This window comes from Podarcis melisellensis, assembly GCF_964234715.1.
Source record: "Podarcis melisellensis genome assembly, contig: HAP1_SCAFFOLD_198, whole genome shotgun sequence".
NCBI classification, from domain to species: domain Eukaryota; kingdom Metazoa; phylum Chordata; class Lepidosauria; order Squamata; family Lacertidae; genus Podarcis; species Podarcis melisellensis.
In genome coordinates this window covers 26,443-44,715 of record NW_028113008.1, presented here as the reverse complement: position 1 = coordinate 44,715, position 18,273 = coordinate 26,443, and the positions used below count along the sequence as shown (strand labels likewise).

At 46.8% G+C, this 18,273-nt stretch overlaps 1 protein-coding gene and 1 long non-coding RNA gene across 2 annotated transcripts; both read left to right on the top strand.

Moving 5' to 3' along the window:
- Nucleotides 1-2,334: 2,334 nt before the first annotated feature.
- Nucleotides 2,335-9,551, top strand: LOC309362424. Its single transcript, XR_014164956.1, has 3 exons — nt 2,335-2,526; nt 8,991-9,163; nt 9,260-9,551. It is a non-coding gene; the product is annotated as an uncharacterized lncRNA (long non-coding RNA).
- Nucleotides 9,552-15,468: 5,917 nt separating this feature from the next.
- LOC309362421 (uncharacterized protein) lies at nt 15,469-17,579 on the top strand. The gene is made up of 2 exons (XM_081931767.1): nt 15,469-16,261; nt 16,384-17,579. Exons 1-2 carry the CDS (start codon nt 16,240-16,242, stop codon nt 17,439-17,441), a joined length of 1,080 nt encoding a protein of 359 aa, XP_081787893.1. The 5' UTR covers nt 15,469-16,239; the 3' UTR covers nt 17,442-17,579.
- Nucleotides 17,580-18,273: the final 694 nt, after the last annotated feature.

Genomic DNA, 18,273 nt, shown 5'->3' with positions numbered 1-18,273 from the left:
AAAAGCCTGACTCGTCCAGCCCTCTCGTGAAACTGGCCTTCGTTGCTAAGCAACAGCATTCCTTTTCCTTGAACAGGAAAAACCACAGGAATGTTTGGAATGCAGTTTCTCTTTTGACTGGAGCTGTTTTCCCAAACGTTGCTCCCTCGAAGCAGAGAATAAATCAATCTGCATTCACACTTCTAAGCCCGAAAATCTCATACCTGGGCTCCGTAGCTTGGCTTTCAGATTCTTCTGGTCAGCTTCTGGCTGCAGAGAATCAGCCTTCCACCTCAGGCTTCCATGGAGGCCACTTCTTGATGCAGAGGTCGATGAAAACAGCAACCATCCTCTGCTACCACTGTTGGAATTCGAGCCCGTCTTGAGGTATGTGCCTATCTGTTCAGGCACCGGCTGAATTCTTTAGACCTCCCTCCGGCGACTCCCGGCAGGATAAACATACGCGAGGTCCGTTCCGGCGATTTTCCTCAGGCTGTGAGGAAAACACACCAACTGCTTCTCCTCCTTCCTGCTCCCTGCATATCCCCAGGGAGGGGAATCAGACACATACAGAAACGTATCTACATGTCTTTATTTGTGTCTTTAGCAGTCATACAGTAAAGATGTCTGCTCTCTTCAAGAAACAGAGAGAAACTCAGACTCCACCCATGTACATCCTGTACAGGTCATGTGACAAACCCACTGAGCTAACATCCGGTGCTCAGTACAGAATGGACTGCCCCTTTGTTCCCATGGCAACAGTCACAAACTTCCTGTTTGGCTTTCCAGCCACAAGCAGCAGTCTTGGCTGCTATAGCCTTTGCTTGCTGCCGCATTGCTGCTTTAGAATAACAGGGGTACCCCACTTTGCAAGTGGATTGCCGGGATCAGCCCCTCCCCCATTCTCCTGATTCTCAGGAGGAAGAGGGGAGGGGGGACGCCTTCCTCTGCTCCCCGCCCCCCCAAATTCCACCCATTCCGGCACATCCTTCCCAGACCCCGCCTCCGCAAAGCCCAAATCCCCTCCCCAATATGTTGCTCCTCTTCCTCGCCATCCGGCTCCTGCTTTGAGAAAGTGGGGGGGTGAGCCCCCCTCCCAAACTGCCTGCTTCTCCCGCAAGTGGAGCTTCTGCGCCGGATTGCTGCTCTGCGCCGTAGCTCTAGGGGGCGCGCTTTCGGAAAGGGGAGGAGGGGCGGCAGGTAAATCCCCCCCACCCACGTGGATGTTGCAGGAAAGGAAAGGAGAATCGGGAGGGAGGACAAGAGGTAAAGGGGTCGCGGGGGGGAAGGGGAGAGGAGGATCCAGAGACCCCGCCAGCTCCCCAAAGCGCCTCTCGTGGATCTGGATCCCTGCACGCGTACAATGAAGGAGGTTTTCCTTTGACCCTTAGGAAGCCCACCCAGGGGATCCCACGAGGCCCCCTCGACCCATTTGCCCGGGCAGGCATCCCTGGGACTCTGTGGGTTCCGCGCGGAAAGAGGTGGGCCATGAAAGGGTTAACGGGCGTGATGGAGGCTTTGATAGTGACCCCCCTGTCCTCCCCTGCTCGTCTTGGGTGGGGGGCCCTCCGGAGGGAGAGATGGGGGCGCAGGTCGTGGGGTAAGCCGCGCCAAGGGGGACCTCTGGGTTCAGTGGAGACTCTGGGACAGAGGGAGGGAGTCGAGGAAGTGGGGAGGGGGAGCATCCCTGGGGCAGGGAAGGGCAGAATTGGGGGGGGGGAGATAGGAAACCAGTCTTGGGGAGACTTATCCATAGTGGCTCCCGTGGGGATTCTCTGGAGGGGCCGCCTTGGCTTCTCCCTCCCACCCAGGAATCGGCCATCCCTTCAAGGCAGCCAGAGGGATCCCTGGAAAGTGGGGGGTCCGGTCCCCCCACCCCTTCCTTCCTGGAGCCTCTATCCTCTTTACACCCCATAAGCCCCTGACCTGTCCAGACTGTTGCAGGAATCTATGTATAGGTTGGGGGTGGTTGCCCCTCCAGCAGATATCATGCACATGCAGCCCACCACCAAAATCAGCACAATCACTTTTGTGATTTCTTCCCACAAAACACTTCATCACAGTTTCTTCCTATCTATTCAAAGGGCCTCTGCTGCACAAAACCAAATGTATGAATTCACTGATAAATGTCTCTGTGTACTGGCTCACTGGGGTAACTTCAGAAATTCCTATAGACATGTGAGCTCAGCTCCTCAGCAGCCACTCTGCCTGAGTGATAATCCCTGGCATCCTGATACCTGAGTGCCAGACAGGTAGCCATTCCACAAAGAACCAACCCAGATGAAGACAAAAGGGTGTGATTAGCTTGGCTGGGAAACAGGGAATGTCTACCCTCCCTTTCTCACAGGTGGGCTCACCTGGGCGGGTGCCTCCCACCTGCTTGGGCCGGCCTTTGACCCGCCCTTGGTCAGGAAGGACAATGGATGGCCAGCCGGGGGTGGGGCAAAGGCCAAAGAAAGGAGGCCGACCCCTTTGTCCAAGCCTCTTTTGGTTTTCTTCCTTCCAGCATCAGGATCCTCAGGAGTGTGTCCTGGCAGCCAGATTAAGGTACGTTCTGGCCTGATTGGAAGGGGCATGGCCCCTCCGCCAGGCTAGGCCATAATTTTGTGGCTTTTCTTTCTGGGCGGGCGCCAAGCTAGGATGCAGGGGCAACCTTTTTGTTTTGCGGTGGCGGGGGGGGGCATAGCCATCCACCACCCTCTAGCTGTAAGCCGCATGTCGGCCATTTCCCTTCTTGGGGGGGGGGGATAAGTCAGGCCACATGGCGGTCATGTTTGTTTGCACTTCCTCCCCCCTTGTTCCACTCTGGCTACTGACGCACTTCTGCTCCTAGAAGGGAAATGTAAATATCTCTTTTCTTTCACCAGATAGATGTTTGGTGGAGGGCAAGGGGAACCATGGGGCAGGGTCCAGGATGCTCAGATTACAGCCACCAGACCTCCCCTTTCATAATGTATTTTGGGGACTGTAACATTGGGATTAACAGCTAAATCAAATCAAATCCGTTTATTGTGAGGACCATGCCTGTGCACAAAAATCAACACTACAATAGTTAAAAATATTAAAATTCATTACATACTATGCCAACAAAACCTTCTTCCCACAAAATAGAAAAGGAGGGAAAACGAGCAGCGAGTTAAACAGACGATGAAGGGGTCTTTACATTGTCGTCCATAAATCTGGCTTTCATGGCCTTCATCACAAAGACCGCTACCACATGGGTAATGCGTGGGTTTGCATCAACTAACAAAAATTTTACTCTATCTTCAGGACTGGTTATAGAGTTGGGTATAATTTGCAGCAATGCGTCTCTAAAGCCCGAGTAAATGGGGCAATAGAGGAAGTAATGTGTTAAGATCCTCTTTAATTTTCATAAGGCAAGGACATAAACAATGTTCTACTGGGGTTTTTGTTTATCTACCGGTCAGATAAGCAGTTGGCAATGTTTGAAACCGTGCCATAGTGAAAGCTCTCCGAAGGGTGGGATCAGTGATCTCCACCAAGTAATTGGCACAGATTTTGACTGCTTTTACTCGGGGGAACCAGTAGGAAAACCCAGAGTTTTTTATCTTGGTGGAGTCCAAAAAGGAGTCTTTTTCAAAGATCCATTCCCGAACTTTATCAGGGCTCCACAATTTGAGAGTATTAAACTCAGGTAGGTTGTATCTGGATAGAATGTCTAGTAGGCTTTTATGCCAAGTGGTATTATTTTGTAATGATACAAAGGCTTGTTTAGCCAATAAGGTGTTCGGGGCATCTATGAGGTTGGTGAAAAAATGCAGGAATCTTAAGTGGGCCCTGGCAGACACAGAAGGTAATCCTACTTCCACTCTTAGGAGAGCTGCCGGAGTACTCTGAGGGAGGCCTAGAATTCTTCTGAGATAAAATTTTTGGAAGATTTCAAGCCGTTCTAACAGCTTCTGATTCCATCCCCAGAGTTCTACTCTGTATAACATCTGGGGAATCACTTTTCCAACAAAAGTTTTTAGTGCCGGGGTCGCCAGTTGCCCTCCCCTCGAATAAAAAAAGCTGAGCAGAGCACCAGTTGTCCTACGTGTTAGAAGGGCTACAGTCTTGAAGTGGGCAAGCCAGCTAGATGTAGCTTGGAAAATGATACCAAGATATTTAAAGAAGAGACATTGTTCAATTTTGTGTTCATCTAGAGACCATCTAAATGTGTGGCGAGCTCTAGTAAATACCACAAATTTTGTTTTATCATAGTTTATCTTTAGAGAGTTTTGGGAACAATAAGCTGCGAGCCCCTCCAGCATGCTGAGTAGGCCCCTTCGAGTGAGTGCCATGACCGCCATGTCATCAGCATATAGCAGTATATTCAGGTGTTTGCCTTCCAGGGCAGGAGCTGATGACTTATACTTTGTCATATGTTGAACAATGTCGTTTATATAGAAATTAAAGAGGAACGGCGCTAACAAACAGCCCTGCTTAACCCCTTTCCCCAGTGGCAGTGGGTCAGTATAGTTGCCTGACATCCCAGTTCTGATTTTAACTGTGGTGTGTGAATGTAACTCTCTAAGTATTTTGAGAAGTCGTCTATCAATATCTGTGTCATATAGTTTTTGCCATAATTTGTCCCTACAGATTGAGTCAAAAGCGGATGTGAGATCTACAAAAGCCACAAAATGTTTGCTCTTATGTGTCTTTGTATACTTATCTATCATTGTCTGTAGTACCAAACAATGGCCTATTGTACTATGGCCCTTTCTAAACCCTGCCTGTTCCGGATTAAGCAAGTTAGAGTGGTCAGCCCAGTCAACCAATTTATTTAGCAGGTGGCGAGTATAAAGTTTATACGCAATGTCCAGGAGACTTATGGGGCGATAGTTTGAGGGGTCTTGGGGGTCTCCCTTCTTGGGGGCTACCAGGCTCACTTTCCAGTTTTCTGGGATTTTGCATGTATCATTTATTGCCGTAAAAAGTTGGGCCAAAAAAGCAGCCCACCACTGGGCATTTAGTTTAAGCACCTCAGGAGGAATCATATCTTCACCGGGAGCTTTGCCATTCTTGAGTGTTTTAATTAGCTGTAAACATTCTGATTCGGTAACAGGATCCCAGCCCATTAATAGATCGTTTTTAATAGGAGGAAACTGGCTCGGTTTAGCAATGTTTGGAGCTGTACATAGCCAGGGAAAATGTTGGTACCATAAGTTAGATGAAATACTATTGGTTACAATTTTCCCTTTGGGTGAAACTCCCTGAGCAATTATTTCCCAGAACTTTTTATCGCCCCGCAATTTGATCGCCTTGTCGAGTGCCTCCCATTGTTCCTTTCTATAGAGGGATTTCTTAAATTTTAGAGTATTTTTATAATGAGAGTGCCACCTGCGCAGGTTTTCCACTGAGGACAGGGTCCCTTCCTGTTTTACCTTATTTTGTAATTTCCTAAGCAAAGATCTTAGATTCCTACAGTCTTTGTCAAACCAGGCCCTCGAATTATTTTGTTGTTTGGGAGGGTTGGAGTTCGTAAGTAGTGGGAGGAGCGACTCTGAGACCTGCTGAAATGTTAAAAAGGGGTCAGAATTAGATAAAATACATTGGTCTCTCAAGGCCAGTAAATCTGATGAATGCAGGTGTAGTTTGATTTTGAATTCCAGGTCGCTGTTCCATTTACGCCTACGAAGGGCCAGAGTTGGAGGTGGGTCTGCACAGTGATTACGGTATTGCGGATCCTCCAAACCACGGGGAATTAGTGAGATTGATATAGGGAGGTGATCACTCTCAGTTCTGTTGAAAGTCCTAAAGCCCTGTGACCTCTCCAAGAGTTTTGGGGAGACCAGGATATAATCAATAACGCTTGCACCTCTAGGCCCAAGGAAAGAAAAGAACCCCCCTGACCTGTCCATATGGGTACCATGCAAATTATACAGATTATGTTTGAAGGCAGTCTCCATTAATGTAATGCCTGCCTTATTCAAGACCTTATCGTCAGAGGACCAGGGAATAAACCAATCTGCCTCTGGCAGTAACTGAGATTTAGAGCAGTACGTATTAATGTCATTTCCTATCCCGGCGTTGAAATCACCTGCCAGCAGGATATCCATGCCAGGGAATTCTAGTTCAGCCTTCTCCAAACATAGCTCTAAATCTTCCCAGATTTGTGACGACTGGGAAGGGGTGCCTATGGGAGGGATATATATATTAAAGCAGAGGAAATCTCCTCCTTCACTGCTAGAAATAAGTAGGATTTGTAGGTTGTTACTCTTCGCCCACTGCTGTTGCCAGACCTTGCACTTTAGCTTGATAGAAACAAAAGTGACTAAGCCACCACTAGGTCGGCCTCGGAAATTTGGTTTTATCGCAGGGGTAGCAAAGACTTTGTATCCCTGAAGAGAAGGGACATGGAGATCTAGACACCATGTCTCCTGTAGACATATAATCTGAAATTTTGTAAGGAAATCCAGAAGGCCGACGTCACCCTGCTTAGATAACCATCCCGCCACGTTCCAAGATAGAATGTGGAAATAGGGTGATGGTGGAAATAGTGGCAGTCAATCTCTTTTCCGGTGGTTTGGGGCTCCTGAGTTAGGCTCCTCCTCCTTCTGCTCTGCTTGGTGGTTCCAGGTTTGAGGTCGCTGGTCCCTAGGTAGGTGTGATGGCTTTAACTGGGGGGCCAATAGGTTGATTTGGCCCAGAGGATCTTCGATGACACCATTACAAATATCATGATGATCAGCTGATGTGTCATGATGTTCAGCTGGTTTTTGCAGAGCGAGGGCTTTGCCGACCCGTATAGGCTGTACAGGTAGCAGGTCAACAGCTGAATCTTGTGTCGGTACTGCTAGCGGGTCAAAATTTGACAAATGCTGTGGATCTTGATTGCGTATTGGGCTTAAAATAATGGAAGCCTCCAATTCTGGCATCGAGGCATATGAGGACGAGAGCATTTCAAACTGGTCTTGCTTGGGTAGTCCAATACCAGGCTCGTTGCACGTAGAGACCAGGGTACCAAGCGGGGGGTGTAGAAAATCAATTAAGTCATTTGCGGGCAGGCTTGCCACTCTCTGAGGGGTAATGTGTCCCGGCTCCATTCCCCCGACTATTTGTTCTTTATGGTGCACAGGCCCGGCATCAGCACAGACAGCACCTATCCTGGTGCATAGCGGTGTGCGGGTCAGATTGGTGAATATCCTTGTGAAATAGATGTGCCATTTTCTTGTACGGTTTCTTAGTCCTAGAATCTTTGCAACGCAGTGGGCAGATCTAAAGTTAATAACCATACGTCTCACATAAGGTCCAGAAGGCAGCCATGAGATGTCCACGATATCTACGGGGCGTAGTGTCTGCCCCAGCAGTTGGGACAGGGAATTTGCGACCGAATGTTTATCCGCCCATTTGTTGTGATTCAAGGGGTGGTTTCCCACCAGTACTGCAAGTTTGCTGTTCTGGAGTTGCAGACTTGAGTTTTGTACTTGGTTGGGCAGGCATCTCACTTGTTTTTGTGCAAGGTTAGCCTGCACAGTTGAGCAGGGGTGAGCAGAGTTTGCAATATTGTTAAGCTGAGGAAGTGAGGGGGGGGGGGGCAACTGAACAAGCCAAAGGCTTTTTCAAGCTTCTTTTCAATCCCATCCAGCCTTTTATATAGGATGGTGATGGTATGTGTTATCAACTCGGTCTGGCAGATTAGCAGTTCCAGTGCCTCTCGGTCCTTGTTTAACTGGGCTGGTGGCTGGGATAGTTCAGGTGAAGTTTTTTGTAGGGACTCAAGAGTCTGTTCCATCTGTTCCTTCATACACAGGCTCAAGGCTAGTTGTGGGCCGTCCACAATGCCGGCAGGCTCCTCATGAGTAGTGCTGGGAGCAAGGGCCTCATAACTGTTTGCTGTAGGGAAGTTTCTGCAGATCTCACTTAGGTCATTGTCAGGCAGGAAATCCCTGATATTTGTCTGTCTTTTGGCCATGCTCGCAGCTTTGTTGGAATGCTGCCTGCAGCGTTTCTTCCCTCTCATGTCGGCAAGAAAAATAGGGAGAGGATTTCTTAAAATTGCAGGGTCAGGGCAGGTTGTGCTGTTAATGAGCCCTACTCCCTTTAACAGTCTTTATCTGCCGCGTTTATCTTTATCTGCTGCGATTTCTTGCAGATTTATGAGAGAAGTAGAAATAATCTGAACCATAAACCATAAAACTTCTAAAATAAATGCCTTAAGGCATCTTAGGGCCCTTAGAACCCGCCAAAGCAGATAGTAAAAACAAAGCTTTACCGAGCATAGGACAAGGCTGCCGTTCACGTCGCCATCTTGGAAGTCAGATCATTGGTCATTCTTTTTTCGGATTAACAGCTAATAAAATTTTGGGTTCTCTTTTGTACGGGACTTCCATCTTGTTTCACCTGGTGGCAGGTGGGAGTCCTGTCGCGACCGTCTTCAATAAATACCAAGCCTACTGGCTGCTGTTTTGCTCTGGTATTCCTGGCTGGTGTCCTTGTTTTTTCTCCAGGGGGTCCTCAGATTTCTCCATTAGCAAGACGCACCTTCCCTCCTGCAAGCTTCACCCGCTTCCCACCCCATAAGCCCCTGCCCTGTCCAGATAATAATAATAATAATAATAATAATAATAATAATAATAATAATAATTATTTATATCTCACCATTCCCCGGGCGAAGCCGGGCTCATGATCAATTAATTAAAATGCATTCTAAAAGCAATTCATTCTAATATAAAATCAAAATCAAATTAATGGCAGATACAGCAATTCTGCCCAGTCCAACCATTGTTCCCCCTGGCGAGGAGAGGAAATCCTGAGAGGAAGAGAGGAGGGGAGAGGCCTTCTCAGAAATGGCTCTTTGTTTCCACAATCCCACCCAGGAAGCAGCCAGAAACCTTTTCCTCTCTCTCAGGCTTCCATCTTTAAGCGTCTCTTCTCTGCATGGTTCATTGAGGATGCAGAAGATGTACACCTGTTGTCAGGAACAGGGGTGCCGAGACCATGGAATGGCTCTCAGGATTGATATAGAAGTTGTATCTCAAAGGCATTTTTGTTCCTCTAACTTTTTGTAGGCAGTGTCAGACTGACAGACAAGCTGAGATACAATCCATCAAAATTCAATGACAGCGGCTGCGTGAATCTTCCCAGTCAAAGGACCCATTTTCATGATAGACAGCCCCCGTGGCTGGAGGCTCAACACCCAGGGTGTGCCTATACAGGCCAAAGACTGCCAGCATTAGCACAGGTGAGGTGTGTGACCCCCCCACAATCGACAGGCTGTATGTAAATGAGAGTTTGTGGGTGGGATTATCATTTACGGCAACTCTGTTGCTCCCACAAGGGAGCACCTAGGGGTCAGAACACTCCTCTCCCAAGACCACTTTCTGAACAAGGCCCAGGAGGAAAGAGGGGAACCACTGCAGAGCAGGGCCCCCAGCTCCCCTAGAGGGTCCAGAAGGATACCCTGGTTGACGGTCTCCAAAGCCGCTTAGAGATCCAGCAGAACCCGGAAACAGTTTTCCCCTCGGACTCTAGCACATCGGAGATCATCATCCAGTTCAACCAGTGCTGTTTTAGTCCCATGATGAGGCCTGAATCCCAATTGGAAGGATAATGGTGGAAGAAGCTTTCCTGCTGTTGCCCCCCCCCCAGTCATTCAGTTTGTACTTACACGACACACACAACATACACGACGTTTTTCTTATAAGTTTATAGTAAATCAACTGTACATCAGATTTACCGTATTTTCCCCTCTATAACACGCAGATTTTGTCTCCTAAAAAGTAAGGGGAAATGTCCATGCGTGTTATTGAGTGAATGTGTGGTCCCTGCAGCCAACTGGCCCGAGTGCATCACACATTTTCTTTTCTTTCTTTTTTAAATGATATTTATTAAAGTTTCCAATAAAAACATATAAACACAAACAACAATAAAAAGATACACAAACAAAAAACAGAAAACAAGTATAATTTCAAACCTTATTTTCTTAAACCTAATTTCCCCGACCTCCTCATACCTCCCCCATCTGTATTCTAATTTCATTATCAAATCAGCAAATCCATTCCCTTATTTCCCATAGTTTTTGATAATTCTGTTCTTTTTCCTGATCAACACCCCTGCAAACCACATAATTTTGCATCACACATTTTCTTCGAGGGTCATCTTCGTTGCGGTCAGCAGAAGCCAGGGAAGTGCTTCCTAGGAGGTTTGGCCACTCTGCAGCGCGACTGTGTGTTTGCTAGTGGGTGTGCTTTGTGAGTGTGTGGTTGCCTGTGTTAGTTCGCTAGCATGGGTGCTTAGAGGGTGTGAGAGAGTGACGGACTGCTGCATCTTCTCCTGCAATTTGCCTTTTAAAAATTTGGAAGCAGCGGGGCAGTAAAAACCACCTCTGAAAGCCCCATTTTTCCCTTCTAAGGCTGCAGCTCGGCTTGGGGAGCCCTGAAGCCCTGCCTTGTTCTTGAGGGATCTTTGAGGTTTTCCCTTTAGCTTTAACCCAGCCCCCTTATTTTACCAGTTTATCTTCATTCTCAGTGTGGTAAATTGATTGCAGGCAGCCACACGTGAGTTCGAGCATCCCAAGAGAGAAAGCTATTGCTTTCCTGCATTCTGCCTCAGGGTCTTACTGCCCACCCTCTTCTGTTTCATTACCGTGTTTGCTCAAACGGAACAAAGAGCAGAGGAAACCCCTCCCCTCCAGGCAAGCAGAGGGGAAAGCAGAGCGCCCTTCCTTCTAATTCCTCTCCGTGCTGTGCTCCGGTGCTGCTGCTGCGTCTAGGGACTTGCAGGCAACATGCAGTGGGGGGGGGGTGTCGCGTATTCTACGCGAAGCTTTCAGCAGAGACGCTAAGAGTTCCAGGGTTTTCTAGTGCAGTCTTTTTTAATGTGAGCTATTTACACAGGCATGTACAAAAGAAACAGTCCATACAGAGTACTTACAAACGAATACTCTCCTCCACCACAGCTCTACAGCACAACCACCATACAGGACAACCACCACACCAACCACACCCACTGTTACACAGGCTTTCTTTTTAAAGCAGGTGATACTAATTACACTCCTGCTGAGTCACTCTGACCCAGCAGAGTATTGCATCATCCTGAAGCCTGCAGGCTTATCCAGTATCCTGCAAATCCCAACACTCCTCCTTAAGTCAAAGGCTTGAGACCTAATAATTCTCTTAAGTCTCGAAATTTAGGAGCATCCAAACATTTTGTATACAAATCTGCCACATTACATTTTGTGTTACAGTGCTGTACCTTTAACACATTTCTTTCCAAAGCATTTTTCACATTTCCGTATCTTATAGCTATATGTTTGCTCTTGCTTTTAAAGTTCTGTTGGTTAGCAAGCTGTTGTGCAGCCATGTTGTCACTTAGCACAGTGATTGGCATTTCAGAAGGGATTCCAAGCTCTTTTGTTAGGCAAGCAAACCATTCTATTTGTGATACACATTCACTTATGGCTGAGTACTCTGCTTCACAAGTACTTGTGGCAACAAATGTTTGTTTCTGGGATTTCCACTGAACCAGGGCATTTCCAATATATATGGCATAGCCAGTGGTAGACTTTCCATTTTCTCTGTCCCCCCAGCTGGCATCAGCGTATGCATACACTTGCTGATCATATCCTGTATCCAGCACCAGTTTGTAATCTTTTGTGCCTTTCAGATACCTTAGGATTCTTTTAAGTGCTAGCCAATCTCTCTGAGCCGGGTCTGCACTTCTTTGGCTTAACATGTGCACTGCCAATGTTATGTCAGGTCTTGTCCAACAACTTAAATATAACAGAGAACCCAACAGAGAATGAAACGCTGTTGCATTCTCACATTTTTGCCCTTCTGGTTCATTTTTGTACTGGGTAGTTATGGGAGTATCAACCTCATTTGCCCTCTCCATTCCATATGTCTTTAGTAACTTTTCAATTTTTTCCTTCTGACTCAGAGAGTAGACGCCCTCTTCATTTCTCTGAACCTCTACTCCTAAGTAATTCTGAATCTCTCCCAAATACTTCAGTTTGTATTTGTTACCTAGGCTGTTCATAAACCAAGACACTTGCTTTTGTGCAGTTGTTATTAGACAGATATCGTCAACATACAAAAGTAAATAACAAACACTTCCTTGCACCACTGCTGAATATAAGCAGGAATCAGCCAGGCTTTGTTTGAATCCCATCTTTTTCAAAGTTGTGTCTATGCATTCATGCCATAGACGTGCACTTTGGTGCAACCCGTATAGTGCCCTTTGCAGCTTTAACACCATGCTGTCTTTTTCCAGCTCATAACCTGGTATTTGCTGTAAATACACCTCGGCGTCTATAGGAGCATTTAAATATGCTGAGGCAACATCAAAATGATTAACTTTTAACCCTCTCAGACTTGCCATTGCTAAAACTGATTTTACTGTTTCAGCCTTTGCTGTTGGGGCAAACACTTCATCATAATGTATCATTTTCCTTTGTGTAAAGCCCCTTGCCACCAACCTGGCTTTCCTCTGACAACTACCATCAGCCAGCTTTTTCACTTTGAAAACCCACTTACAGCTTATGGGCTTTTTACCTTCAGGCAATTCTGTAGGGACAAACACATTGTTGTTTAGCAGAGAGTTATACTCTGCCTGCATTGCCTTTAACCACGCCTCTTTCTCTAGAGTAGGTAACTCTTGCACTTCTTCAAAGTTTTCTGGCTCAGTTACACAAACCTGGTTTATGGTGGCTGGGAACCCATAACGGTCTGGAGGCTGACCTTTATTACTTCTTGCAGACCTCCTTGGTTCATTAATCTCATCCCTTGGGCTACCTTCAGGACTGCTTTTGGGGTGGATTGACTCTGTAGATCTACCTCCTCCTGTCCCTGTTGCACTTTCTTTTCTCCCCTGCTCCATACTAGCAGCTGGAGAAAAATGCTCAACCTTTACCTCCTCCCTTTCAGTTTCTCTGGGAGAGTTGCCAATTCTCAGCTTTGTTTCAACTGCCTTTTCAGGTATGCTCGGCAGTAAAACTTTTTCTGGCAGCAGGTTTGCATGTATCTTGGGCCAATTTCTTTGCTCATTAAAGCTGGCTGATCGACTATAACTCAAAAGATTTTTATCATCTTCAAACCTGTAAGCTTTCGTACCACTTTCATACCCAAGAAATAGCAACTGCTGTGCCCTTTTCCCACCTTTTCTTCGGTTCTTTACAGGTATGTCAACCCATGCCTTTGTCCCAAAGATTCTCAAATGTTGCAAACTGGGACTTTTGTTATAGAGAATTTTATAGGGTATGTCATCTAGTACCCTTGACCACAAGCGATTCCCAATATAATTTGCGGTCTTAATACTCTCAGCCCAGTACTTAATTGGGAGATTTGCATCTGCTAGCAATGCTTTCATTTGTGTCTGCAAGACACCTCCCCTACGTTCTGCTACTCCGTTCTCCTGAGGCGTCGCCACATTGGTAAGCCTATGTTTGATCCCTTGGGAACGCAACCAGTTTCTTAGGGAGCTTGCCATAAACTCTCCTCCCCTGTCTGTCTGAATAGAGCACACTTTTTCGCCAAGTTGCCTTTCTACCCTTCTTACCCAGAACTTCAAAGTTTGGGCAACGTCAGACTTTTGCTTCAATGGATAGACCCAGCCAAATCTAGAATAGTCATCCACTAGGATCAAGCAGTACTTGTTATGGGAGACACTTGGTGGAAAAGGACCAGTTACATCAGCATGAATCAACTCCAGTGGTTTTTTGGTTTCTCTCTGGCTTGCTCTTGCTACTGGGCAAGCCCTGCTTTTAACCTCCTTGCAGACATTACAGTCTAAGTAATTATCACAACTTTTTATGTTTTTCATCCCCCCACACAACTCCAATGTTTTGTTTAGCACCTTATAGCTAGCATGAGCCAGACGCCTGTGCAGGAGATGAATACACATATCATGGGTTGGGACATTTTGCACATTCGCAACCTTAGACTCACACTGCAGTACATACATATTAGCTCTAAGGTTAGCATTTGCCAACACTGCCCCATTTTGCTTTATCGGGCACTGATCTCCCACAAAGTTTACTTCAAAGCCTGCTTTTGCCAAGTCAGGAATGCTCAGGAGATTGTTTGCAAACTAGGCACACACAACACATTCCTGAATGTGTGTCCCAGCTGTGGGAACACAACCTCCCCCTCACAAACCACATTAGCTTTCTGGCCCGTAGCAAGACTTACATGTTTTTTGTTTGAAGCCCTAGCATCAGTTAGCAGTCCTTTTCTTTTACAAAAGGTTTGAGAAACTCCACTGTCCAGAACCCACAGCTCTTCATTTTCTTGACCATCTGCAGACACCCAAGCGGTAGACTCCCTCTGCTGCCTCTTGTGCTTCTGCTGTTTTTGTTGTTTTCTTGGGCAGTCCCACAGCAGATGTCCACTGGACTTGCAGCAAAAACACCTTTTTACTTTGTTGACCACCGGCTGGTCTGCAGCAGCTCCTCCTGGCTGTTTCTCCGGCTCCCGACACCTCTGCTCTTCCCGGCTGTTGTTCCCTCTGGGATGCTCCAACAGCTGGGCTGAGGTCATCTTTCACTCTGCACACCTGTCCTCCTCTGCATACAACCGTCCGGTAACGTATTCCAGAGTCAGCTTATCAGTCTCTACAGACTCGAGGGAGTTGACCAGCATATCATAGCTGCCATCAAGGGAACTCAGGACTATAAAGACTTTGTCCTCTTCCCCCACAGGCCTCCCTCTTAAGGCTAGCTCCTGGAAACAGCCTGTTAGGAATTTTAGGTGGTTTACCAGGGAGTCCCCCGGTTTCTTCCGACACCGGTACAGTCTCCTGGTCAGTGTTATCAGTGAGCCAGCTGTCTTTCGCACATGGACAGCCTTGAGCGCATTCCACGCCTCACTTGCCGTCACCTTATCAGCTACGTAGACTAGCTGGCTGTCGTCCACTCCAAGGATGATCGTAGCCAAAGCTTTCTCATCCTTTTCAAGCTGGGCCTCTACTAGTGCCAGCTTTTCATCGTCGTCCTCATCCTCCTCAGGGGGCTGCGGTGGAGTTTCCACCACCTTCCACAGGCCCTCACGCTTGAGGAAGTGTTGCATGCAGACCGACCAGATGCTATAGTTCATGGCTGTCAGCTTCTCCAGCAACACGCCAGTTCTGGACTGCTCCATCCCTGCAGCTCACCTCCAGCACCCACGGCTAGATAACTGCCACCTGTACTCTTGTGCAGCGGAAGCGTGCTGGGCCCATAACCCTGTCGCGTATTCCCCGCGGCGCTTTCAGCGAAACACTAAGAGTTCCAGATTTTTCCAGTGCAGTCTTTTTTAATGTGAGCTATATACAGGCATTTACAAAAGAAACAGTCCATACAGAGTACTTACAAATGAATACTCACCACCACACTACAGCACAACCACCACACCCACTGTTAAACAGGCTTTCCTTTTAAAACAGGTGATAGCCAATCACACTAATCACACTCCTGCTGAGTCACTCTGACCCAGCAGAGTATTGCATCATCCTGTTGAAGCCTGCAGACTTATCCAGTATCCTGCGAATCCCAACACCCTACTCGCAGGGAAACCCGGTTTCGGGGGTCCGGAGCGACGTGGGGTGAGCAGCGTGGTGCTTTGAATCGTCTGCTTCTTCCACGGAGCAAAGCCACATAGCTGTTGCCGGAGAGCGCTGACTTTTTATTGTGGACAATTTGACTTTAAAGTAATTACCCGCGAGTAGAGCTGAAGCGGGAGAACTGGATTTTTAAACGTTTAATTTGATATCGTAACGGGGAGGTTTAATACAGGAAGTCCGCCTTCCCCTTTTGTAAATAGACTGAAGCAATGAGGCTGCAAGCTGAAGTCTTGGAAAGCCTTTTGTAAAGGACTAAATTTCCATCGGTAAAGAAAATTAACCCCCCCCCTTGGAGGCAGGAGAAGAGGGGGGGAAGTTGTGGACTGAGTATGCCTGCAGGAGAGAGCGAAGAGAGCTAAAATACCGCTGCTCTGACCCTGGAGACGGGCTGCTAGCAGCACTGACGTCTTTTGGAATGTTCATTGACAGCGTTTAGAACGTTCATTGACAGCTAGCTAAATAAGAGGAATACATTGTTTCTACTGTCTCCGGCTGCTTTTAAAAAGGAGTAAAAGTAACTGAAAACTGAAACTAACTTTGGATTGTTTGAACTGTGCTTAAAAGAGGACATTACTGACTAATATAAATAGAAACTGTTTCCCCCTAGTGGAAGCCTCTGAAACTGGTTGCTTTACAAGAGCTGGGCTAGGGGAATTTCCAGCTGCAAGATAAAAAATTGTGAGACTCTGGGATTGACCTTGAATCTTTTAAGTGTTATGGCAAATGGAAAGGGAAAAACAGACCAGTGAACTGCTGGAAAAACATTAAGGTCTGGGAGGACTTGGCAGCAACCCAGGAGAGGCTCAACATCAGGCCTTCTTGCTTCTTCTTCTGCTGCTTCTGCACCAGTACACTCAAAACCAAGAGGAATGTCGACAGAAGAGGCCTTAGCGATTGCATTAAATACAATAAATGATTCACTGGAACAGCTTAACAAGAAAGCAGACGTGACAAATGCGAAAGTGGATGCTGCAACTATTAAAGTGGATGCTGCATCTAGTAAAATCGACTTAAATACAGAAAGTATAAATAATCTGGGACAAAAGGTAAATATCAATACAGAAACCATCCAGAAATTGATACAGGAATCTACTTTGATACGGCAGACTGCGGAGGAAGCCAGGGAGAAAGCCGTTGCTGCTGAATGTAAAGTAACACAACTGGAGAGAGAGAGAGTCCCAGCCCTACAGAGGCAACTTGATGAACATAAGCTGACGCTTGCTATGATTGAACTTAAAGAAAAACAGATGAATCTGAGGATCAGAGCCCTACCTGAATGGGAGAAGGAAAGCTTGACAGACTTTCTCACACAGGAATTTGCTGACTTTTGGGACTTGGACTTGGGTCAAGAAGAGTTTAGAATTGTGAGGGCCTTCAGACTTGGAAGAGGAGGGGGAAAAGAGAAGAATAGAATAAGGGACTGCTTGATCACCCTTCGAACTAAAGAAGAGAGAGACAGAATCTTGGGTTGGCACTATCAGAAGAACCTAGAAGTACAACAGTCAAGAGCGGAAATTTCTAAAGACGTCCCAAAATATCTTTTGGATCTTAGGCCTAACTACGGAGATATTGTTGCCCTGCTGAGAAGAAATAAAATCATCTTTAGGTGGGAATTTCCCCAAGGTCTATCCTTCAGTTTCAAAGGAAGGAAAATAAAAATAAGATCAGTAGAAGATAAAGTAAAGTTTTTGTATAAATACGAAGAAGATCTGCAGAAGGGACTTGGAAAAGAGCCAAGAGCATCGGATAGAAGATCATCAGATAGAGGACTAGAGCAAAGAGCATCGGATAGAAGATCACCAAACAGGGGAATATTGGATATATCAGCATTATCTTTTGGATTGGATCTCCCCGTGAACGTGTCACCACCACCACTAACAGAAGAAGAGCAAGCATTGGGTGCAGTTGGAGGAATATCAGAGTAATTACATGATGGCGTTGCAGGTTTCGAGCTGGAATGTGAATGGATTAAATTCTCCAGAAAAAGGCGGAGAGTCTTTCATTTATTGAAAAAAGAACATTTGGACTTGATTTATTTACAAGAAACACATGTGATAAGGCTACACAGGAAGATACTGTGTAATAAAAGACGGGGCCAAGAATTTTATTACACAGTATCTTCCTGTGTAGCCTTATCACAGTGTAATAAAAGACGGATACTGTGTAATAAAAGACGGGGCCAAGAATTTATCTCATCAGACTTCCGGAGGCGGCGCGAACGGCAATGGCTGCCAGCTCCTGAACGGGAGAGGGTAGCTCCGTCGAAACGGGTCGCCCGCTACGGCGAAGCGGGGACCCATCCAGAAAAACCACAGGCAGCAGAAGCCTGTGGTCCTGAGACCCGGCGGGCGCCAAAAGCAGCCCCTAAAACGACGAAGGGACCCCGTAAGGGGCTCCGGACCGCGGAGGGGGTAGCGGCGCTGTGGGTCGTTGCGCGATCAACGGAGCGAAGCCGCGTCGCTGTTGCCGGTGAGCGCTGACCTTTCTTCTTGAAACTGCTAACTTTGGAAAGCAACAACCCGTGAGTAATTTGGACAATATACTTCTAAAGCCTCTAAAAATTGTGAATTTGGCTGAAAGCGGAGTGACGAAAAACAGGAAGTCCGTCTTCCGCTGACACTGAACTTGAAAGTAAAGAGCAGGAGGAGTGGAGACAAAGAGTAACGTTTTGCATTGACTGATCTGGCACCTATTTAAACTGTTGTTTCTGGCTGATTTAAAGACTTTAAGTGGCTGATTTTTGGACCTTCATTGAGA